Source organism: Centruroides vittatus, unplaced genomic scaffold (assembly GCF_030686945.1).
Source record: "Centruroides vittatus isolate TY-2023 unplaced genomic scaffold, ASM3068694v2 contig_595, whole genome shotgun sequence".
Taxonomy (NCBI): domain Eukaryota; kingdom Metazoa; phylum Arthropoda; class Arachnida; order Scorpiones; family Buthidae; genus Centruroides; species Centruroides vittatus.
Genome location: NW_027122359.1, coordinates 256,382 through 282,479, shown reverse-complemented (window position 1 = coordinate 282,479; position 26,098 = coordinate 256,382). Strand labels below are relative to the sequence as shown.

General features: G+C 29.5%; 2 protein-coding genes across 4 annotated transcripts; one reads left to right on the top strand and one right to left on the bottom strand.

Annotated features, from left to right (window-relative positions):
* The first annotated feature begins 9,490 nt into the window (after positions 1-9,490).
* On the top strand, positions 9,491-23,765 carry LOC136979176 (neuroplastin-like). Of its 3 annotated transcripts, none has more exons than XM_067275108.1 (12): positions 9,491-9,719; positions 11,049-11,357; positions 11,437-11,530; positions 11,657-11,829; positions 11,929-12,042; positions 14,104-14,289; positions 21,493-21,607; positions 21,687-21,838; positions 21,925-22,038; positions 22,120-22,299; positions 22,968-23,103; positions 23,238-23,765. In XM_067275108.1, the coding sequence occupies exons 1-12, from the start codon at positions 9,659-9,661 to the stop codon at positions 23,290-23,292; spliced, it is 1,689 nt and encodes a 562-aa protein (XP_067131209.1). In that variant the 5' UTR covers positions 9,491-9,658; the 3' UTR covers positions 23,293-23,765. The 3 variants fall into 3 exon arrangements, with proteins under 3 accessions (XP_067131209.1, XP_067131207.1, XP_067131206.1); XM_067275106.1 differs by having other exon boundaries at positions 11,049-11,363; positions 11,443-11,530; XM_067275105.1 differs by having other exon boundaries at positions 11,049-11,363.
* On the bottom strand, positions 20,705-21,369 carry LOC136979179 (colipase-like protein 2). The gene is made up of 4 exons (XM_067275111.1): positions 21,221-21,369; positions 21,047-21,152; positions 20,869-20,981; positions 20,705-20,778 (listed from the first exon to the last, which is right to left on the bottom strand). Exons 1-4 carry the CDS (start codon positions 21,260-21,262, stop codon positions 20,737-20,739), a joined length of 303 nt encoding a protein of 100 aa, XP_067131212.1. The 5' UTR covers positions 21,263-21,369; the 3' UTR covers positions 20,705-20,736.
* Positions 23,766-26,098: the final 2,333 nt, after the last annotated feature.

Below are 26,098 nucleotides of genomic sequence, written 5' to 3'. Positions count from 1 at the left end.
GCACAGTGACATCTGTACTTTTCAAATTGTGGGTATTTAAATTTCTTTTTTATAATTTTTTTTATTTTGTAACTAAATCTAACATATTATTAATTCGTAATCTTTAATTACGTTAAATAATTTTGTACGATTTTAAAAAAATAATTATAAAATTCATTCAAATTATTAATCTTTATGAACGTATAGCGCGTCAAGACGAATATTTTCTGAACTTTGTTATAATTCTTGAAAAATTCTTTGCTAAATTTTATCACATTTATTTTCAGTAAACTTAATGACTGATTAAACAATAATTTATAGTAACTTCGTCTTGGGTTCGGCCAGGTCCACAATTGGGGCGGCCGGATGATGACGATTGGGGTCTGATATATCCGGACGGATCACCCTCAAATAAATCCGTCCAGATTCGATTCCAGATCCCAGAGCGGTAAGACGAAAAACGGCAGAATTATCGGTGTTTGTGGGATAGCCAATAGCCACAGCAGAAGACCTGTACCGGTACAGGTTCGCGGATGAGAAGAAACGGGAGAATACGCGCCTCGTTAAATTCCGTTTGACAGATGCTCTTATACCTCGCAGCTAAGGTCACAGTTAACTTTAGCTACCATTTATTCTGCGTGAATTTACGGTGTTTATATTAGAAATTTTCGAGTTACGGTTATGCTAACCGTAATCGTGACACATGTTCTACCCCTATTTTCGTCTATCGCGAGCTTATTTCATCCTGTACTTATCTACCAAAAGTTTCAATAGATTTTTCGGTTTCCGCGCTCCCGAAATTACTGTTAGTTGGTCAAGTTACTTTATGACAACCCTGTATATTTATTAAATGAAAAAAATGTTATAGCAAAATATATTTTAAATAATAAAGTTATTGAATAAATGGAAAACCTCTATAAATGCACTAGATTAGGGGTTGGCAACTTTTCAGCGGTGTTGTGTCAAACCTAAGTTATAGCGTTATATCGGGTGCCTACATGATTCTACCAATTTTGTTTTATATAGTATCAAACGGCCGGATGGGCGAGCGGTCAAGGTGGCAGCCTACAGCTCTGGGAAACCCGGAAACGAATACGGACGGGTCCAAAAATCCCCAAAAGTTTTCGGGTCGTCCCATCTCTCACCACCCGGACGACCCATTGTGGTTCTGGCTGAACCCATAATGGGCTTGTTAAAAGAGACCCTCTTAGTGCCCACAGGGCAGAAAGAGTTTTTTAAAAAAATTGATCCAGTTTTAATGGACTTCAAAAATTAATAATTAAAATTTAATTTGTATTACATTTCTATTCAATCAGTATCAATGAAAATCGCCCCTGGTTTCATAGGTTGCGGATCACTGCACTAGATTATTGCAGCAACATCACCTCTGACACACAGAAATGCATATATTTTTACACTCCTTCCTGTATCAAACTGGTACGTATTTTTTCATTTATTCTCAATAGTATTTATTACCATCGCAAAAAAATTTAAGAACGACCATCTGACTTGGGGTATATTCAGCAAAAATCGAATGCGAATTCAGAAACGAAATTTTACTGAAATAGAAATTTCAGTGGTTCAAAGAAGTTCGAGGCAAAAATATTATGGTACATTTAATAGCTCAATGCTCATCTAGAAAGAAGACAAAACAGGTAAAAGCTAGAAACAGAAAGATTCTCTGCTTTGCGGGATAGTTTCACAAGTTCAAAAAAGACCTGGAATATCCAGTGAAACAGATAAATCTGCCAAATCGCAATGTTTTAAGAATATTGCCTCTTACGTATTTTTTTTTTTTTTTTTTTTTTTTTTTTTTGTAATTTTTTCCGTTCTGTGGGCACTAAGAGAGACTCTTATAGCAAGCCCATTATGGGTTCGGCCAGGCCCACAATGGGGCGGCCGGGTGGTGAGGGACGGGGACCGACATATCCAGATGGACCACCCCCGAAAAATTCCTGGGGATTTTTCGACCCGTCCGGATTTGATCCATGGTCACCCAGGGCGGCAGACTGCTAACCTTCACCGCTCAGCGGCCGGATGGCCGAGCGGTCAAGGTGGCAGCCTACCGCTCTGGGGGACCCGGGATCGAATCCGGACGGGTCGAAAAATCCCCAGGAATTTTTCGGGGGTGGTCCGTCTGGATATGTCGGTCCCCGTCCCTCACCACCCGGCCGCCCCATTGTGGGCCTGGCCGAACCCATAATGGGCTTGCTATAAGAGTCTCTCTTAGTGCCCACAGGACGGAAAGAATTACAAAAAAAAAAAAAAGAAACCTTCACCGGCTCGGCTATACGGCCTACTACCTCTTACGTATAGAATACAGTTCAAATAAAAATGTTTGAATAACAACAAAATTTTTGAAGAATGGTTAATAGCATAGAATTATAAATTAAAAATAAAACAAAATCGTAAGATAGAACTTTTTCTTGATCACCGTCCGACGTACTATATTTCCTCTCGATACAAAAAATTTCTTACAAAGCATTTTTCGTACGAGCATTTGATCTTGACATCATGAAGAATTTAAGATTACTATAGACAATTATTGGTAGATTTACTGTTGAAGAGATTAAAAGAAACTAAAATCAACATTTTACAGGTTAGTAAAATAGATTTATTATAGAGGTTACGGCCGACGTTTTCAACGCGAAACGTGAACGTCCGACGTTCACGTTTCGCGTTGAAAACGTCGGCCGCAATTTCTTTAATATTTTAATTGTACTAAAAATCGTAATAAGTAGTTTAAAGTATTAAATTATTTTGTATTTTAATGAATAAAATTTAGAGTGAAGACAACCAATAATGTTTTCTCAAAGCAAGCTTTTAACTTTCCCGGCTCTGTTATATACAACGGAGGAAAAGTACGTCGATCGGTCAAAAATGACATAAAGATTTTCACATTTTTGACTCGGGACTTCGAAACGTCGAGAAATGCAAAAAAAAAAGAAAAAAAAATTTCGGGTTTTTTTCTATATGTATGGATATTAATGAGTTTGTCTGTGTGGATAGGGCACAATTTTGTTCACCCTATTTGATTAATAACACCTGCGCTTTTTATCGAAAATATTATAAATTTTGCAAAGAGATTTGTTTATTATGGGAATTGATGCTATTAAATGTTGGTAGTTAAAGGTCGAGGAGGTGGGAAGATAAGAGATCATATGTATCTTAGGTCAGACTTAATGACGATTTTATTAACATTTAAAATTTTTTGTAAATTCATCCCTACTCTCAAAATTAAGATTTTTGCAATTTTATAATAGTTGAAAATATAAAAAAATTTTAATATAAGATATCATAACAAATGGCGCAAAATTTTAGATGTTACCGGGAAAGTTAAGCAACTCGTTACTGGATTTTTTAAAACTTTTTAAGTTGATTTTCCCGAATTTAAACTAGTGGTAAATTTTTAATATACGTTGTAGGGTGGGATCATATACAGACTATTCAATCCTTTTTCCGAAAAGGTGGTTACAAAGGTGTCTTCACTACAAAAATTTGTAAATTCATTCGCCTCATTCGATATCAGATTGACTGTGAGCCATCAGGAATACAAAAGCTATTGGAGAAATAAACGCTGCTAGCAGAATACACTTTTTTTATTTCTAGATATTCATCTCTAGGTAAGGTTTTAACATCACAGCGTTTGTTCTAGCTTCAGTTAATAGAGTGATGCCTAAAACAGAAATACAGTCAAACCTGTTTTTATGCGGGGGATAGGGACCGCATTAAAAAAAAAACGCATTAAAAAATCGCACGAAACTTCACGAATGGCTGTAAAAAATACTTTTCGCAACACAATTAAAAAAATATTTTTTTATGCGGTCAACAGGGACCGCATAAAAAAGTCTCACATAGAAAATAACTCAAAACCGTACGAAATAGAATTTATTGACAACAGATGTCAGCACTTGACTGCATCGTCTGGTCTATCGTCTGTTTTACATATTTTGGTCCAGGTGGTGTTTTGTTGACTTAAAAAGTAAATTATTTCATTTTTCGCATATTCATGCAATAATATTACTATAATAAGTTCATTTATGCTATAATAAGTTTATTTAGCTATAATAAGTCAACGTGAGACATGACGAATCGCACGAGACTAGTCGCCAACTATACCGCACAAATAAAAAATCGCACAAAAAAAACCGCACAAATTAAAAATTCGCATAAAAAAATCGCACAAATAAAAATCGCACATAAAAAGACCGCATAAAAACAGGTTTGACTGTATTTTATTATTTGACTATTATACTGTCTGGTTAGAAATATTGAATTCTTGCTTTCCAATGTTGTACAGGTATCCCTCGTACAATACGATTTCGCACTAACAGGGTTTGAAAATTGGGAATATCCCGTATAACACGACTTTCGGTTTCGTCCTAACATAGTTTTGGAAACCATCCGTACAAAATTTCACAATTTTTTTATGATAAAAATAAAAAAATATGAAAATGTTGCTGATATTTCTGATCAAGATCAACAAACTGAGACGACGACGATACTTTGTAAAAGAAAAAACGCTTTTGCTAACTTCCAGAACGTGAGCCTATGTTTTGCATTAGTCCTTTGTTTCGTATATCACAAATTCGCCTAACACGCCACTTTTTTCGGAACGTAACTACCGTGTTATACGAAGGATACCTGTACACTCAAACCTGTTTTTGTGCGATTTGTTTTGTGTGATTTTTTGTGTGCGGTATATGAATTTCAATCAAATTGGTATACTGCACAAAAATAATTGCACAAAACACATTGCACGTATAAAAAATCGCACAAAAAAGACCGCACAAAAACAGGTTTGAGTGTATTTATGAATATAACAATTAGAGAATTTTGGAGGTTTCAAAGAAATTTGGGTATGGACTAAACTTTTAATAAATCAATGCAATCAGGTTGCAATTAAATAAAATTTGTGTAAAATCACTGCGTCAAAATTTTCTTTTTTATCTTAAAAATAAAGAATACAACAATAAATAATAGTAGGCAGTGTTTAAACATATCCTTCAATTAAGGATATGTTTAAACAACTCAATTAAATTGTTAACAGATTTGATAACAAGTAATTATAGTTTCTATTTTTAGGTAGTTAATTTGTTAAAGATCTAATTCTAGAATGTTTGTAAAGGTTCCAATCAGATAATATAAATTGCTATGTAATAAGTTTTATAGTCATATTAGAAAAAAAATTTAAAAAACTTGATTGAATGCTGATTATTTAGGCTAGATGCAGAGCCGTAACTAGGGTATGGCCAACGTGGCCCCCCCATAGACGCCGATTTAATAAAGGCGCCAACGAGAAGGTTTCGGAATAATAGGTATTCGAAATTAATAACACAAAAAAAGTCTATATTTATATTTATATAATATTTATGATCTGTAATTTTTACGAACATATATTTCAAAAATAAACCACCATTTTTATTTTTATTTAATAACAATTAAAAAGGCGCCATTTTTATTCTTGGCCATAGACGTCCAAAATCCTAGTTACTGCACTGGCTAGATGCCTGTTTCGATGCCTTCCTTTAAATGACATATTAAACGATTTAAGCGTTAACTGAAGCCTTACAATAGATTTAGTACATTAACATACACAGATAGTGTGTATATAAGCCTATCTAAAGTATAAAAATAAAATAAAATATAATAATGATTAGCGTTTATACAAGAAAAACATCATTACTTTTTATCAAAATGATTATATGGAATATTTAGGGTAATATTTCAAATTATATTATTTCATTGGTGTGAAGAGGACAATAGATGAAACATTTCCATTCTAGATGGATGAAAGAGGAACTAAAGAGTTGTGAATACTTTGGATGTCATTTAAACAAGTTATACTCCACAAATTCCTGAATAGTATAACACTAAATGTCTGTTATCACCCTTACTATGAAAAAATGTACAAATTTTTATTGAAAAACTTAATTGTTTTGAAGAATTAAGGCTGAAAGCCACCTATTTTTCAAACAGAATCATATATCTTAATAATCAAAATACAGTTTTTTTTTTCTTAAGTATAATAAATTTTCGCTTTTACGACTTGATTGATGAGCAGAAGTAAAATAAACGATTGTATTTCTTCTAAGGTCAGTATCATAAGTTAAGATTACCTTTATGAAACTATAGTTTTAATTAAATAATTTCATACAAAGAGAAAGGAGGGAAAAATACATAAATATGGCTTTTCATAAAGTCATAATAGAAAATTTATACCAGTTATAAAGCGCGGTCCATTGCAATATATTTGATCGATTGGAATGACTATTTATAAATTATTTTTCATGATCTCAATTAATATAGTTTTATTGCAGTTTATATAATATTTTAAAATTGTTATCAAACTAAGCTATATGGAACTACCTCTAATAGAGTTGCATCCCAAATACAACATAAAATTTTTATAAATGTAACCTTTTATTTAGAATATTTATTAATACAAACAAAATATTAAAATTTAAAAATTATTGATAAAATACGATTAAATCAAAGATATATGATTAATTTGATAATTAATTTTAATTGAACGTAATTTGAGAAAATTAATTGAAATTTTAAAAATTCTATTATTTCATTGAAGAAAAGTTAATTTAAGATGTTAATCATATTTATAGGCCTGTATTTATATAAATTAAAATTAAAAATAATTTTCAATTTGTCATTGAACTAACTTATTATGCATATGATGACAATCGAAGACATTTACAAAGAAAGTTTTTGTGCTGGATTCATATGATATTTTCTTACAAATTAACAATCTAATACACTCGAGGGATATTTAATAAATACAATGTATTATTAATATGAATCTAATTTACATTTCCTAATAAGTAAATAAACATTTTAAAGTTATATAATTTAATTTAATTTAACTTTACACAATATAACGCATATCTTATTCAGATGTCTCACTTAAAATCGGTTTGGCTGAAATGATGAATGAAACTTTAGAGATTCAAATTTATATATATAACAGTGGTGATATTCGGCGGGTTCGCACAGGTTCGGCCAAACCCGTTGTTAAAATTTTCAGTTTTCCGAACCTTGTTAAACACACGGAACATTTCTCAGTGGGTTTTGTTTAAAAAAATATATTAAAATATGCGTATTATACTCTGTAATACTACTAAACTAGAGCCTTATACCCCGTTTGCACCGAGCATTTCAATCTAGATTGTGAGCAAGGTCAGGGAGTATGTCTTGGTGCGATCTCTCTCGACCGTTTCAATCCAGGTTTAATCGCGATCGATTCAAGAGAGTTCTTGAAAGTAGATCCAGTGATAAGAGAGATCCCAGAATGCCACGCGCGCGAGATAATACAAGATGGCTGTCGAACACGTGTCGGGCTATGGACAGCGAAAGAAAAAGTATAATGTATCTCGAGAGATGATGACACGTGTGTATTTCCAGAAGCGCCATTTCACGGTAAAGATTACCCCTGCCTAAAAAAAAAAAAAGTCGACAGTCCTAAAATACTATCGTTACGTTCCAAGTACGCCACTGATTGTTAGATATACGGTTGCAAGAAAAGGTATTGTATTTATTTCTATTCAAAACTTCCATTTCATTTGTCGGTGATTGTCAGGGAAAAATTTTCTGCTAGCGAACCCTTTGTTAACTATTTCGAATATCACCACTGTATATATATATATACATACATATATATATATATAATATATATATATTATATATATGTTACCGGCAAAACCCGATTTCATGCCAAACTAGTTTGATCTAGGCAAAACTAGTTTGGCGTAAGCGTGTCAGGCCAAACTAGTTCAGAATTATTATTCAAGTATATTAATGGTTAAAATAAAATTAAAAGGCAATTAATTAAATAAATATTATTTATTCAAACATAGTCTACTTAATTATAGAAAAACCACCTTCCCCGCCAATCAAGCTGCCATCTTCGATATCTATTAACCCCAATAGATATCGAAGATGGCGGCTCGTCTCCGATTCCAGCGATCAGAAGACAGGGAACAGTGGTGACGTACGTTTTAACCTAACCTAACCTATTGTAATAAATTACCATAATTATTAGCAACCAAATTATTAGAATAGGTTAGGTTAGGTTAAAACGTACGTCACCACTGTTCCTTGTCTTCTGATCGCTGGAATCGGAGACGAGCTGCCATTTTCGATACCTAGGGTAACATTAACCAAAAACGGTATTGATTAGAAGTGACACAACACTTGTACAAAACTATAAAATAAAAATAAGCTAATCAGTACTTATCAGTTTGTATATTTTTTAATTAAGCCATGCACTTTTAAAGGTAATTAACTTTTGAAAATATTTTCAAAAATCCAAACGAAATAATAAAAATAACTTTTAAAATCAAACTAAAATTAAAAATGAACTTATTTGTGTTTTACGATTAACTTAAATTAACCATTGATATATTTAACCATTAATATACTTGAATAATAATTCTAAACTAGTTTTGCCTGACATGCTTACGCCAAACTAGTTTGGCCTAGGCAAAACTAGTTTGGCGTAAAATCGGGTTTTGCCGATAACATATATACCAGGAAATCACTTTCAGCATCCGTAAGTTTCTATACGTTTATATAATGTTAAAATAAAGTTTCTAACGACTGTCTTTTGCCTAAATTTTTTTGTATCATTTCTAGTGAATGAAGCTATACTTTTCTGCACTTTTTGTTGTCTTCATTCAGCTTCGTAATTGTAAATTAATACGGAAGAGAATATTCATATTCATACAGTTATATGTTTGTAATTCATACCGTTTATTGATTTTTTAATAATCTCAGCTTAGTGACAACCTTGATAAGAAATACGAATATTCGCATTGTAGCATATTCAAAAAGAATATGCTTTTGAAATAATTTTGATGATAAATTAATTTTTTATCATTATTAATTTACAAATTTTTATTTTATTATTTTGTTTTATATGTATTATAAATTTTATACATAAAAAAATATTTTTTAAATGAGAAATTTGATTATGAAACGTTTTATGTAATATTTTAACAGGTTTTTTTCCTTTCTAAAATTGTTTATATATATATATATATATATATACAATAATATATAATATAATATATATACAATAATGTACAATACACAAATATAGGCCTACAATGTACAGTAAATAACACGTACTGCAGATATACAGTATATAAGAATATTAGTTACATATTTCTTCCTGTGTTTTCATTGTGAATATTAGTCAGAAATACAATAAAATATAACTACCAAAAATTTCAATACTGTTTCTTTAGACGATAAAATGAATATTATACAAACATTTTTATATGAGCTTTATATTTTTTAATACAGGTGAGAATTATCAAAGTATGGCCTTATTAGCTAATGCATTTAATTACTGTATATGAAAAATTATTTAATTTCAATTAATTAACATAATTTAAAAAAAAAGTTAAAAGGGTTAAGAAGGTCGATTATAAAGGGTTAATAATACCATCTGGTGTGAAGCAGTATAACTTGTGCTTGGTAATGAGTTATTCTTAGAATAGTGATCTAAAATTATCTCTGCCAACGTGGTGTAGCTTAAAAATTGTTTATTCACTTGATTCTGTTTATCCGAACGCAAATGAACTTTACAAAGATAATTCAAGTTTTAATGTACAGGTTTTTAATTCGGAAAAGTTACAAAGATTAGTTTCGGGATTAACTTATCATGAAAGATATCTGGACCAAACTTGGAATTAATGCAGTACTATCACTGTTCGTGGTCGGAGGTAACGTATTCTTCTTTCGAAATTTTGAGCTAGTCGGTTATCTAATGAACAAATTTCGAAATTTTAACTGAAAATTTGTTATTTTTGGCAGATACTAACAATCGGAAACATGGAATGAATTTAGATTATTCCATCTTTGGAAACATGCACTTTTAGTTTTACACACAATCTTTCGGCCTCATTTAAGCTAAGTTTAAACTACTTTAGCTCATTTTCTCCTGTACCGATATTGTTTATAGAGTAGAAGTGTCTCCGTCTCTCATTTATTTTACCAAAAATCAAATTTATCTGATATATGGCCTATTGTATAGATTAGCAACTTGGATTTTTTTAAACTCTTTTCTATAGGGTATATGATTGATAAATAATTAAAAGTTTTACTTACTTGTTTAGTGTAGGACGTATATAAATATATATAACTTCTTATATATTCTATGATTTATGAAAACATTTTAATAAAATAAAACATTTGTTTATTATCTCATTGCTGTCAAAATTTATGATTTATTAACACATATTTAAATTGTTTTAAATAAAAATAAATACAAAAAATATAATATTAAATATAAAATCTACAGTATATATATGCATATACTGTACAATGGAACTTACAATAACGGCCAGCTCTAAACAGCGGTCATTTTTATGTTCCTTTAGTGGCCGTCGTTTAGAGGTTTGACTGTATATAGTCTATATATAATATATACAGTCAACCTCTAAACGACGGCCACTAAAGGAACATAAAAATGACCGCTGTTTAGAGCTGGCCGTAATACAGTATTTTAATTGAGATAACACACATACACACACACATGTATGTATGTGTGTTATCTCAATTAAAATACTGTATTATATTTATATATGGGCTAATACAGTGTATATATATATAGAAAAATCAATAAAATTAAGAAGAAAGATAAAATTCTAAATCTTAGTTCTATCAGTTTTAGTAATTTTATGAAATAAATGTATTCACTTTTAATTATAATATTAATGTGAAATACTATATTTTAATATATTAATATTTATTTTAGGAATTATTACATTATTATTGAGCGAATAATATATTTTAATATCAAGCTCTCTCTAAATAAAATAAAATATTATTTAAATTAATTGAAAAAAAAATTATTAAATTATTATATCAGAAAAACTATGCTTAGTATTAAGGTGATGATTCGAACAGTTTAATATTTCATTTAATTTAGTATCGTTTACATTATTTTTCTGAATTATAAACAAATATATTTTTTATGATGAATGTTAGTTGAATTTAATTTATTATTTTAAGGATTAATGTTTTGTTTATTTAAAAATATTTTATTGCAGTTTTCTGTGACGACATCATATACATAGGCCAAAGTAAAGTCGAAGAAGGTAAACCTTTTACTATTAAGTGTATTTTAACTCACTTCGAAACACCAAAGTGGAACAAGGATGGAATTTACATTAATCCTAATAATAAAGAATACGAATTCACTTCTTATCCCGAAATCAATGGAGAATCATTTCGTAAACATCACGAAATTTATTTTAAATTACACGTAAAGAAGGCGAGGAGTTATCACACTGGAAATTATCGATGTTACTCTTTTAGTTCGACTTTTCATCGTTTAGAAGTTATTTCCAAGCCAACCAGTAAGGGTAGTTATTATTTATTTATTAATTAATTGACTTATTAAAAAAAGGTATTTATGACATTTATTTAATATTTTAGGCAAAGATATATTTGACGAGGTCATCTTAACCGAAAATAAAGCCGTTACTTTAATTTGTAATATCGCTGAAGATGTTGTGTTTCCTGTTAACTGGTATATATTAAATAATATGCTGCTTTAAATCAGTTATATATTACAACTTATTATTAATGTAATAAATTATAAGAAAATTAAATTTTTTTAAAATAAATATATTGCTTTTTTTATTTTAATCGGTAGGTATAGAGAAGGACAAAAGATTTTAGTCGAAAGAGATCCAAGAATTACCGTAGAAGATAGAACTCTAACTATAAATCCTGCTCAGGAATCTGATGCTGGAAATTATAGCTGTGATACTGTTTCACAATTTAGTCATCCTATACAAGGAAGAGGAAGAGTTATATACTTGAAATGTTAGATGACGTTACATTTGTTTGTTTAGATCATACTATTATTTCCATTTTTTGTTTTCATGAATGTGAAATTAATATTATTTTAAACATATTTTTCAGCAAGAGCTAGAATAGAATCTTTACCCCATCAACTCAGTATTCAAGCTGGAAAAGATTTAACTGTAGAATGTAAAGTTCATGGATATCCTAAACCGTGGATAACATGGTATATTGGTAAGTATGGCATTTTTGTAGCCATTCATAAAAAATTTAATAATTAACGATGTTAATTTCTATCACAATTATTTACATTTGAAATATTAAAAAATGTAGAGAAAGGTCTTCTGACTATGACTTTTATTTCATTAATAATGTTTAAATCATAAACATTATTACTATTATATACGATTACGTATTACATACATATTATTTCAATACAAATATTCTCTATTAAATTGCATAAATTTCTAAAATGCATAATTAATTATATATTTTCTCTCTATTCGTGGCTTTTATACCTTTTTTTTAAAAAATTCTTTCTCAGTATTTCGCTATTTGAAGATTTATTACTGATGACGTATAAAATTATGGCTAAATATTGCTGTCTAAAAATATTTTCTGAACTTTTTTTTAACTACGTATCAAATATTTTTACATTATTTTTATTTTATATTAACTTAAAATGTAATAACGTCATTTGAAATGGTTTAAGTTATAGAATACACATAATAATTTCAAGTAAACTTACTGTAGGATTTTAAAGAAATACTTTAATATTTTAATTTAAAAAAATAATATAAGAGTAACGAAGAAGGTTGAAGTTATAAAGACAACAAATCAAACTAAAGCAACGTTTTTGTATGTATAATTTTGCGTATTGACGAATACATAGAATTATTTTTTGATATTAAGAACATTTTAGTATTAGTATTTTATTTTTAAACGTTCTTATTTAAGTTACGTTGTATCATGTCTTCAAATCTTGCAATTTATATACTTCTAATTAAGACAGAAGGTTGAAATTTTAAGGACATACTCAAATACACTGACAATGCTTTTTAATGGTATTTAGGGGTGGCCCATTTCCACCATTCTCTTCACACCTTATAAACATAATCAAATATAAAATTTAATCATAATGAGTAACGAAATATTTAATAATTTAATATTCAATATAAATTTGATATAGTATTTATCATTTATTTGTGCAGATTATCATAATTTTTGCATTAATTAAATGTATAAAAATAATAACAAACCTAGCCCAGTGATTTGTATATTCTCTCCAAATTTTTGCACTGTATGGTATGATAATAAAATTTTCTTAATCCACATTTTGCTTAAATAATCCAGATTTATTTTCAAATCTCTTCCTTTCATATTCTAAAATTTAATCCAGAATAATTAATTATTATTGATTTATTTCCCTACATTTTTATTTTTCAAGAGCTATAAACGATGATAAAATATGCAGTAACTTTCAGGATATTATAGAAAATATTTTTTATTAATTAAACATCAATTTATTTTTAAAAATTAAAGAGAACGAATTAGCATTGCACAGTTAAATATAAACTACTTTCCTGGATGTTAAATATAACCGAGGAAAAGTATAGCGAACGGTCAAAAAATGACCCCCCTCAAGATTTTTACATTTTTAAACCTAGGTAGGACACCTTAAAACGCCGAGAAATGCAAGAAAATTCGGGGATAATTTCTGTATATATAGATGTTAGCGTGTGGGTGTTGGGACACGATTTTCTTCACCCCCTTTTAAGCTTAATAACTCCTGTGATTTTTGTCGAAAATTTCTGAAATTTTGCCGAGAGATTTGTTTATTAGGGGGTTTGATGCTATTAAATTTTCGTGGTTAGAGGTCGATAGGGTGGGGAGATAATGGGGGTCGTGTGTATTTCCAGTAGTGTCGAACTTAATGATGATTTTACTGGTTATTAGAATTTACAATTTTTTTTATAAAACTCATCCCTACTCTCAAAATTAAGCTTTATACCATTTTTATAACAGTTAAAAATATAAAAAGATTTTAATAAAATATGATAAGAGATGGCGACACCAAAATTTTAAATGTTGCCTGGAAAGTTGAGCAATTCGTTGATAGTTTATTTTAAATACGTAAATATATTTAAGATAATATTATGTTATATATTATTTTAAAATCTTTAAAATGATTAAATATAAAGTATACACTATTAAAAATATATATATTTTGTGCCATTTAAAAAATTAAATTAAATTAGATCTAAAACAAGTTTATATTTTTAACAATTCGTTTAGGAAATGACACAGCATATGATAAACCAGTGGCTGACGATAGAATAGAGATTCATCCAAATTCCGATGGTTATCCAAATGCTATTTTGATATGGAGAAATATATCTTATGGGGATAGAGAAATCATTAGATGCGAAGCTGAAAATACAGTAAATGTAGCAAGCTCATCGAGTCTTCTTGTTGTTCGACGTAAGTACTCATTTCACTTTCATTTTATTTACATACATTCTTAACAGAAACAAAATTAAAATTACAGATTTTAGCCTAAGAACAGCTTGAAAGTAATCTATTCATATAGATAAATTTATTTATTTGTTTTATTAATAATTAGTATTAAGTATTAGTATTAATAAGTATTGTACAGTTTTAAAGTTATGAAATATCCCATCGTGGCTTTATTTATATATAATTATTTGTTGTAAACATTTTCAATATGTTTATTCGTGTTCCTGTTTTCTATTTTTAAGTTCTAAAACTTTATAAAACAGTCGATACTAATAAATTAACTTTATTGACGTTAGTGTAGATCTCACTTAACACTTGTAGATAAACACATGTAAACTAATTTAAATATTTTTTCAGTTTGAAGATACTTATTCGTCTTAATCATAATATTACTAACTATAAAAAAGAGTTTAAACCTATAAAATTATTAAACTATTAGACGTAGTTTTAGAAAAATCTATTTTATGACTTACGACAAGATTATATTTTCCGGTTGTCATATTCTAAAACATATGATTATAAAATTTTAATTTTTAATTAAGTTATCTAAATTCTATTTATAACTAAACTAAACAACTAAAGCAAGGACTATGATAGCAATTATACCTGAATATAAATATCGCCAAAGATAATAATAATCTCTTGATAACGAATTCGAATTTTAGAATAATTAAGTAAAAAATTAGAAATTATTAAAATTATTGATATTGTTTATAGATATTTTTCATTATTCTTTTACATTAAATGAATTTGAAATTTCGATTCTTAAATCTATGTGCTCCGACATCAAATTTTCAGAGTAACTTCCAATTTTACTGTTTAAAATTTTATTTATAAATTAAACCGGATCGAATTTATTTGCATTAATTCGTATTAATGTAAAATATTTCGTGTTACAATTGAAACAAATTTTAGTGTATTTAAATAATTGTTGTATTACGAATTGTTTTCTTTAGAAATAATGAAGTAAAATTATAACCTGCTACATCGTATTTCTTCAGTTTACGTGTTACGTCTTGGGCATAAATTTAAATACCTGAATTAAATCTAAGCTTTCTGATGATATTATTACAATTACTTTATTAATATTACATTTTACCGACTGATCATTTTTGCTGGTTTCAATTTTATAAAAATTTTAATTTTCTTTAGTTTCTTCAGTTGTTGGTATCTCGACAGTTGTATTGTTGTCACCCTCGACAACCTTTCTGCACCTAAAACTTTTATCCCGTAGATTCTGAAACAAAACCAAATTATATACAGTTTATATATATTAGATATAAAAAATTAACAATTAAATGATTTAAACAAACAAAAATCTTACCTCTCCTATTCTACAACTGTATCCATTGGGACATGGACATTCATTCTCATAGATTCCCTTTTCTTCATCTAATAAAGCTCCTGTGTTTGGATTACAATAGCGACCTAAGAAGTTTATTCAGTCGGATTTTAATGACTTAATATACACAAAATAATGTTTTTAAAACTCCTAAAAATTAATACCTATTCTCGGTATCTTTTTACACGTTTTAAAACCTGCTACATCAACACAGCATTCTTTTCTGCCACAGTCTGACTGTGTTTCGCAACGTCTCGGTTTCCCACAACCTGCCTTTATAATAACAATAGAAATGATAAAATTTTATTTTAAAAAATGCTTAAAACTTGAATTATTTTAAACACTTACATGCACTATAACTAAAACACTTAGTGCTAAAATAATATGATAGAGCTGCATTTTAAAATTATGTAAAGAACTATCAAGATGCTTGGATTTTATACTGTCTTTTATCGTTCAACACTTGTGAAAATTCACAAGGAAAAGTGATATTAGTTTAATCTTTTAAATTACATAATATATTAATACACGTAGAGGAAAATTAATGAATTTTTTGAATGTGGCTTAATTTAATACAGTTGCTTAATACATAATTTCACATTTGATACTGGTTATTAAACATGAAAAATTACTTTGATCTTTAGTTATCGGATTCAGCCTGTAAGTAATAATCTGATTTTCTCACAAATGTCATGTCAAAGAATAAATAAACAAAAGTATATAATATACAGTAAGTAGTGTTATATTTAACTCTGTCAGATAAAATAACGTAGCTATCTTTGAGAACAAGTCTCTATTTAAGTTCGTTTTGTTATAATGCTGTTGAGGAAATATACGAGTACATTCGTAAACATTTATCATTATTGCTGTTAAATTTTTTTATTTTTACATTTTTAGACTCAGGGGACCTTGAAACCTTGATATATGAAAAAAAGATTTTTAAAATTCGGGAGTTTTTTCTATATTAGCGCGCGCGAGTGTGGGTGCACGATTTGTTCACTCTCTTTGAAGCTTAATAACTCCTGTGCTTTTTGTCGAATATTTCTGAAATTTTGCAGGAAGGTTTGTTTATTATGGGAATTGGTGCTGTTAAATTTTGGTGATTAAAGGTCGAGAGGGTGGGGATTGTGTATCATCTCGAGTAAAATCGGACTTAATGACGATTTTATTCGTTATTATCATCTATAATTTTTTGTTATAAATCCATCCCTACTCTCAAAATTAAGCTTTTTGCTATTTTATAAGAAATTAAAATATAAAAATTTTAATAATAAAATATCATAACAGATGGCGCCACACACACACCTAGTTTTAAATGTCGCCGGTAAAGTTAAGCAACTCGTTGCTGAAGTATTTGAGAGGTCTGTCTCAAGTATATCCTGTCTGTTCTATACTATACTTATTATCATTGTGGGTCTGGCCGAATTTGTGACAGCCATGACTAAAAGGCCTAGTTGCTAATATTTGAGCATTAACATTAATACAGTGGGTGATCGGTTAACGAACATAATTCGTTCCAAGACTTTGTTCGCTATCCGAATTGTTCGTTAACCGATTAACGATTTACCATTGGTTTTTATGAGAATTTGATTAATTCGTTTCGAAGACCTCAAGAAATAAAAAAATATATAATTTCTTACTACGTTTATTTATATGTAAAATTTAAAAATACATATATACACAGTCTTGCATTTTTATTAACCATGTTTTTTCCATTATTAACCATGCTTTTAGGGGTTAAAGAATCTGTCTAATGTCGATTGCTTTTGTTTCTTCTTCAGGATTTTTCGGAAGTAATTAATAGCATTGTAACTGTAGAGACCCCTAAGCCTATTAACCTCAACCTGGTTTGGATGCCATTCTAAGACCGTCGTTCTGACATCCTCTCACTTCTTTAAATGATGTTTAAGAGCAGATATCGGCATTAATCCTTTTTTTTCAAAAGAAAACGTATCTCGCTGAGTTTCTTGGTGTTCTTCATTCAAGAGTTCTTGGCGTTCTTCTGTCGTCAGATCTGTTTCAGATTCCATTATGAACTCTTCAATGTTCTTTATTTCTTAGATGTGATTTTTGTTGCTCGTTTAGCTGATTGAGTCTTCTTGATTATACTGTATCTTTCTTAAATAGCATTGAACTGCAGCCTACTGTAGACCTGTTAGAGCCATACTGCCCAGGAACATCAAACATCAGCCCACTCTCTACCTTTGCTATTATACTCTCACCTTTCGAAAATAAAATCCGACGCAAAACTTAACGAGTTCCCATCCGACAGTCTCGTGAATACTATAAAATAATTGTTTCTGTCAGAAAAATAAAAGGCTGGAATTACAAGGGAGAGTTTCAAAGTTCGGAGGAATATTATCCGATGAATATATACCGGGTTGAGCGTCGATGTCGACGTCTCCCGCGCTCCGAAAAGTTTCGAATTTCTGCCCGAAGACGAGGGAAGATCAATCGGTATTTATTATTTTACGTCGCTTCTTCTTATGTTTGTTATGTGAGGTGTTCGTTGTCCGATCATAAAAATCTTCCGCAAAAGTGTTCGTTATCGGATTCGTTCGTTAACCGACCACCCACTGTACTCCCAGAAAGAAGGAATCAAAGATTAAAAAAGACACTCGTTTTATATCGAACAGAATAAGTTTTAACCTAGCGGAATCATTATTAACCATCTATTTTGAAATCTGATAAGTTTTCGCTAGTTCATTCTTCCATATAATGATACAGAAAACTACTTAGAAATTGATTGTCGATTTTATTATTGGTTACTTCTCTGTAGTAAATAAGAGCTAAGGGTGCGATTATGAAGACGCGAGCGAGCGAGAATATGTGGCGAGAAGATATGCGATAAACATCAAACTCTGTCAGATATTAGCGAGAGCCAGAAATTCGCTCTCGTCAGAGACATTTCTCGTTTCTGGCTTGTTCATGGTTTTCCTTTGCGAGAACTACCGTGTTTCCCCGAAAATAAGACATCCCCAGAAAATAAGACCTAGTAGAGGTTTTGCTGAATTGCTAAATATAAGACCTCCCCAAAAGTAAGACCTAGCAAAGTTTTCGTTTGGAGGCATTGTTATGATGATGCTCCAGAAGATGATGACATGATTGTCATTGAATAAATCTTGCTTTGTGTTCATAAAAATCGGGATCGGTAAATGTACCATAGATTGTTGTATATGGAAATAATTGTAGTAACAAGAAATTCTTGATAGGATACACAGTTTGTCTGGTTATGCTGGTTTGTGATGACAACTACTATACAGTATATAATAAATGTTCATTTTTTGTTGAACAATAAATGTGAATTCTTCTTCATGGAAAAATAAGAAATCTCCTGAAAATAAGACCTAGCGCATCTTTGGAAGCAAAAATTAACATAAGACACTGTCTTATTTTCGGGGAAACACGGTATATCAATCGCAGCCTGTCGCTCACTACTAGATTCACGTCTATATAGTTGCACCCTAAGTCATTACTCAGGAGCATCCGTTATTGAATGTCTCCATAACATTTTTACTATTTAAAGTTTTTAGGTTTACAGTAGAGAACCGAAAATCGGAATCAATTGCGGACTGGGGTTGTTCAGATTAGGGATTTGTTCCGATTACGGTCTACGTACGAAAAAATATATTAACCTGCCCGATGTTCAAATTTTTCTCCGTTGCGTGTCGCTTTGTGTTGAATTTTTCTCTGTTGCGTGTCGCTTCGTGTTGAATTTTCGTCGATTTTAAGCCTAACGAAAATTTTTATAATAATAATCAAGGTTATCGTATCGTTAAAAATTATTTCTGCATTTTGTACAAACAAAATAAATATATTGAAGAATATAAAAACATGAAAATTATACTTTAGAAGTAAATTTAGTATCAAAAACGTTCGATTCAGCACGACACAGTCCGACTGAAAATCGTGCCGATTACCGGCCATTCCGATTACCAGGGTGCCGATTTACGACTCTCTACTGTATTTTAGTATTTATTTTTAAATATTGTCGCTGGAGGATTGTTGGTGATTGATGTCAATGCTTAGTAATATATTGGACCCAGGCGGAGATATAGTTACTGAAAATTATTAGTTTGTTCATAGTATGTACAGTACTGTTGGTATATTTCAGAATTTCTTGACTACGAGACTTTTATTTGATAAAAATTCTGTTTGCAAGGTGATGTACTCTATGCAGTCTTCAGTCAGCCAACATGAATTTCCGGATGGGAGAAGACGTGAAAGACATTAATATTGACTAATGATAAAGTGAAGTTAACTTCATAATCAATAATTATAGCCACAAAACATAGTGGAATATTTTAAATATAAATTCTCAGTAAACAGATGTTTCTATAAATTACGAAGCCATACTGGATGTTTGAATGCATTATTTAAATTTCTATAAACAAAGAACGAAATACACAAGACGGACTCTAAGTGAAAAAATCAATTCTACAATTTTCCTTGATGTTTAAATAAAGGCATTCAAAATATATAGTGTGGCTTTGTAATTTGTAGAATATACCTCCTTACTCAGAATTTACAAAGTAATATACAGAAAGTGAGTGGGATTGAATTTATATTTCACAATTTCCGTAATTATGGAGAATTATTTAATAGTAAACTTTTCTGTTTTGTATTAAGTTCTGCCGTTTAACATTAGATGAATCAGAATTTCAGGCACAATTGCTATTGTTATCTGTTAACTAATTCTGTATATTTAGACTGCTAGTTTTTTAGGTATATCGTAACTGTTTGGCATAACTGTCCGTGTTGTATGTGCTTTTGATTTTGTTTGTCAATGGGTTTTATATTATGTGATATAAAATTTTATGATAATAATAATAATAACAAAGCCCTATTGTCATTTAACTTAGCATTTTTTAAAGTAATGAAGGGATTATATTAAAGGATTTTCTGAAATTTTAAAAATAAATATTATTTTCTTTTTAGAAATTACGTATTTTATTATTTTAATTATGAAAATATGAACGAGATTTCTAAAACAATTCAAAATTCTTTATTTTATTATTTTCAGTAAAATTAAAGTTGACACAAAACTTTTCATGACTTTGTTAATAAATTTATCTTGATTTTCTACATGTCGGTTTATGGTATGTTTTTTTCTACATAAAATAACATTTTATTAATATTTTATAACTTCATAAATACTGTATTATTGTACGATTTAATGAATTTATTAAATATATTCTTACGTCTCCACTTTCTGTCACCTTTTCTGCAACACATTCTAAACCAGATGCACATGGACACGCCATCATATTAACACCTTCTTGCAATGAAAGTATTTTTGGCAAACAAAATTTACCTGTTTTATAACAAAAACATATAGTTTTCGTTAACTATATAATATTTTAAAAAAACGTAACATACCTTGTTTTACTAAAGGTTGGCATATTGCTGTAGCAAATTGAAAAGGTCTTACACAGCATTGATCTCGATCGCATTCAGCATGATTTTCGCAAAATTTAACTTCACCCTAGATTATTACAGTTATTATAATAATATTAAATATTTGAAAGGTAAACTTTTATATTTAAAACTTACAAATGCTACTGAGAACAATATTGCAAACATTAAAGGAAGCATCGCTACAATTTCTTGAAAAATAGTTTTGACACAATCTAACGTGTTATCTAGACAGCTTGTAAGAGAGAATCTATTTTCCCACTGCTGTATATCCTTTTTAAAGCTAAATATATTATACTGATTATTACTGAGAAAAATGCTGCTGTTATTTTGATAAGGAAGAGCAAAAGTGAAAAAAGAGTCTACTTTTTTATAAATTAAATTTTCATTAAACGTAATTTTTATTTTAGCAAACATTATAATAACAAACGAAGACGAACAAGGAAAAGGAGTTATTATGGAGCTCGAAAAAATGATTACTCTTCAGTGTAATGTTTCTAGTCCCGTTCCGTTTGAGTTAATTTGGTAAGATTTTTTAGAAGTTTTGATATATTTTAATAATTGATGCAGCTATGTAATAAAAAAAACTTCTGTTTGATGTCAGGTATAAAGACAGTGCTTTAATAAATCCTTCTTCCAGAATAATCGTCATTCCGGAAAATAATTCTTTGGTTATTTATAATACAACAATTAAAGATGCCGGACAATATACTTGTGCAATAGATGGTTTCACTAATTTTACAATTGATGTTTATGGTAAATATATCATCTTAATCACCCTTCAAAACATAAATAAATCTTATTTTAATTATTGCTAAGATTTATTTTATAATTACTTAAAGTCAAAACACAAATGGTTCCTTTCGAAAGATCTATGAATCTCGTGCAAGGCGATACATTAACTCTTCATTGTCAGACTATTGGCGCACCTCTACCAATTCTCACATGGTATAAAGGTGAGCGTTATTATTAATAGGTAATAACAATTGTTTTTAATACCATTTGTTAATAATACTTTAACAGAATTTCTCTTGTAGATGAGAAACTAATTGATGAAACAGAAGAGAGAATAGAATTCAAAATTGATGATACTCAAGTACCAAATGCGAAATTAATTATTAAAAATGTAGATTATGTTGATCGTGCAAAGTATACTTGTTTTGCAGAAAATGGAGTAGGAGAAGTATCTAATTCAACAATACTTGTTCGAGTTAAAGGTAAATATAAACATTTGTTGTTTTATAACTTTGAGTTATAATTTTCTCGCGTGAAATGCTGAAATAGTATAAAGTTATGTTTTGAAAATTATTATTGCCAATTCTAAATTATTAAAAATATTAATGCACGATTATAGTTCGAATATGTTTGTTGTTTATGTAAATTTTAATGTTTTTTCTATTAAAAAGTAATAATTAAATTAAGTTTTTCAGAGATAATAATACGTGAATACTATTTAATACAGTAATGAATAATTATTTTATCTGTGTATTCTTAAGTAATCTTTTGCTGTTAGGCATTTATTCGATGTTTATTTTTAAACTAATTATTTAAATTTATGGTTACCAAAATAAATGATTTGTATTTTATAAAGAAGAAGTAAAAATTAATTCAATAAATCTTTTGTCAAATTTATGTACAGTATAAACTTTGAAAACTACTGTGTTCAAGGATAAAGTACATTGAATTTTCATTATATTTCAGAACTGTTTAAGAAATAAAATGAAATTAATTAATCATTTATTGCTATCTTTACTTTCCTGTCGAGCTTAATTTATAAATCATGCGTTTCCTTAGGAATTTGTCAATAATATAGTTACATAGCGTAAGCATTTTTCTCGTTTAACAATTATTAATCGTTTTAAAATAAATTCAATTTTTATTTTAGATAAATTAGCAGCACTATGGCCGTTTTTAGGCATATGCTGTGAAATTTTTCTGCTGTTTATAATTATCTTTATCTACGAAAAAAGAAGAAGTCATTCGGGTGATGACGATTCAGACACCGATATTTTTTCACAAACGTATGTTCGTGATTATGTTCTTTTTTCAGATAATATCGCCTAAACTAAATTTAATTTTACCAAATATCTATTTAATTTATACATTTTCTTAATTTATTTAAAACCCAACAAATAAACTTGCTTATAAATTTCAGGGATATCCCTATAGAAGAAAAGGAAAGTACTTCACAACTAAGGCAACGAAGATAAGATTTAAGTGGTTGTAGTTATTTTTAAAATGGAGTAAAAATGCTTGTCAGGAAGTAATTTACAGAAAATATTTTCTGTCAATCATAAAATCAAAAGCGACGATAATTTCTATAAAATAAATCACGGAGAATGTGTAATGCTTTGTATAAGACAGAAGATAATGTGCAGAATGGAATGGATTACGTTATAGAATGATATTTAGGCATAATATTTATTATTAATATGGCTTTATAAACGATTGCATGAACTGCAAATGTAATAAATGAACATATTATTTACTAATATCTCTCATTCCATCTGAGATTTTATTGTTTCTAATCTTAATAATTTATATTATCAGATTCTTATAAGAGCAAAAAATTTGAGATTATTTTTTATTAAAACTTATTTTTATTAATATATAATAAAAAAATAAATAAATGAAATAATAAGATATATAAAATTTATTAAAATGTATAATTATTAAGAAATATAAATGGATGTAATCTTTGTACTGAATAAAATATAAAGATTTTTTGTTAATGATTTAAACACAGTTAAAAACTGAATTAACGATTATCTTTGAAAGTTGTAGAATACAGTAATACCCCGAACTTACGCGATAGGTGGGACCGAGCGATAACCGCGTAAGTCGAATTTGCGTAAGTCGGGGTATAAATTCGCATATAAATACATACAAATTATTTTTAATTGGGGCCGGAGACTAAAGAAATCAATAATTTAGAAAAAGAAAATGTTTAATAAAATCTTAGATAATACATATGTATAACAAATTATATTATTAAAATCGTAATCCGAAGTTATTTTGGTGTAGAAGGCTTCATAAAACCTAACAAATTCGTCTGACGACTCAAAGATTGTTTTTTTCTCCCGCAAAATTTCTTCGTAGCATGCTAATAATTTTTCTATTACTCGTATTGTAGAAGAAATGCGCTCTTCGTTGGAGTCTATATTTTCTAAAATTTGTAACCCCTTTTTATTTTTGTATCGAAGTCTTTAATAATGTTATCTTTACATTCCAAAGTAAAGTTTTTCTTTTCTTGTTTGATGCAGAAGAATCAGTTCTACCTCGTTTGGATGACATAGTAGAGACTCTCAAGTCTCCGTAGATATAACAAACACAGAAATAAATAACACAAAATAAATTGTAAATATGCGTAACACGTCCGAACGTGTAAGCTGAACAATAGTGTGGGGAGTGAGTAATCAAGAGTTGCGTGGCGCTCAAACAAAAGACGAATCGACGAAATTTAAAAATCGCGTAACTCCGTGTTCGCGTAAGTCGGGGTACTACTGTATTCAGAAACACAACTACACAAAAACATATTTTGTAAATTTCTTTAATTTTTTTAGAAAAACAGTTTATTAAATATTCTAAAGTGGATAGAAAATGAGTTAATTTTTTTTTTCCCCGTTTGAATGTTTATAAAAGTGATTTCAAAAAGTTAAAAAGCATATGCTCATTAATTAGTGTTTTGTAGATAAGTTGGAAATATGTTTATAACATTTTTTTCAGTAAAACTATGTACAGGGAACTCCAGTATAACGCGCTACCTTATAACGTGCCGAAAAAATTGCGAGTAGTATTAATACAATATTTCTAATTTTGTTGTCCAGAGGTTTGAAGTTTCAAGCTTTAATTGTTTGCGCTCTGCGCTTATTAATATTAATATTATCGACACAACTTGATTAAATTATAAGACATATTTTAAAATTTTATCCCATTTCTAAAAGAATAATAAGTAGTTTATTAGTTTGCTAATAGGGTAGATGTACCAGTTTTGGCCGGTGTACCAGTTCTGGCCAGAAAACAAATTTAACTTAAAAATATAATCACCACATATTCAAATCTGTCCAATGAAACAAACTTTTATTGTTAACTGTTCACACAGTTAACAATAAAAGTTTGTTTCATTTGTGATTATATTTTTAAGTTAAATTTGTTTTCTGGCCAAAACTGGTACTACGCTGGACAAAACTGGTACATCTACCCTAGATGACGTTACGTTAAAATCAGCAAACGGTATGGAGCTTGAAAATAATTGGAGAGTATAGTGAGATGCAGTGTTATTTTTTGAGTCAACGTAAGCCACAGTCACGGTGTTGGTATTTTTCGACTTGTCAGTTGCAACAATGGTGTTGATATTTTGACGGGCTTCCCATTCCTTGAAGGTCTGTTGGATGTATGATATGTCTCATGGAGGTTGGAATTTTCAAAGGATAGGTCGTCGAGATGGATATTGTAGTCGGAGATGTTGGCTATTCTGAATGTTGTAGTTGGAAGATTAGGGGGTCGTATTTCGTGCAGGAAAGCCAGGAATGGGTGAAACAAACGAAAGGTATCTTAAAAAGGAATGCACCCGTATTGTTGCATATGTTTTGAATAATGGAATGGAAGGGAGATCAGTAGTAGAGTTTTTGATGTAAGTGCAATATTGTTTAATGATGCATTGGTGGAAGTGGCGTTCGGGACAGGTTTGATTAGCAGTGCAGAGTGTTATGTTGTCATTGGTAGAGATAGAAAGACAAAGGCTGGGATTAATGAATTGGTTTTGAATAGCCTCTAAAGTGTGGAGCTATGTCTTGGTAAGGGTTGCTATACTAGGGATGCTGTATGTAATAATACTTTCTATGGTGCTATTAGCAATGCATAGGAGGTCAGGTGGCCGCCTGTGTTTTTGTTACAGAAAATTTTGATGATGTCGAAAAATTGCCTGCACTTGTTGCAGATGAATTGGAAGTGGATTATTCGAATTCATAGCATGGTTATAGCATAGAATTCACAGCATGGTTATTCGAATTCATT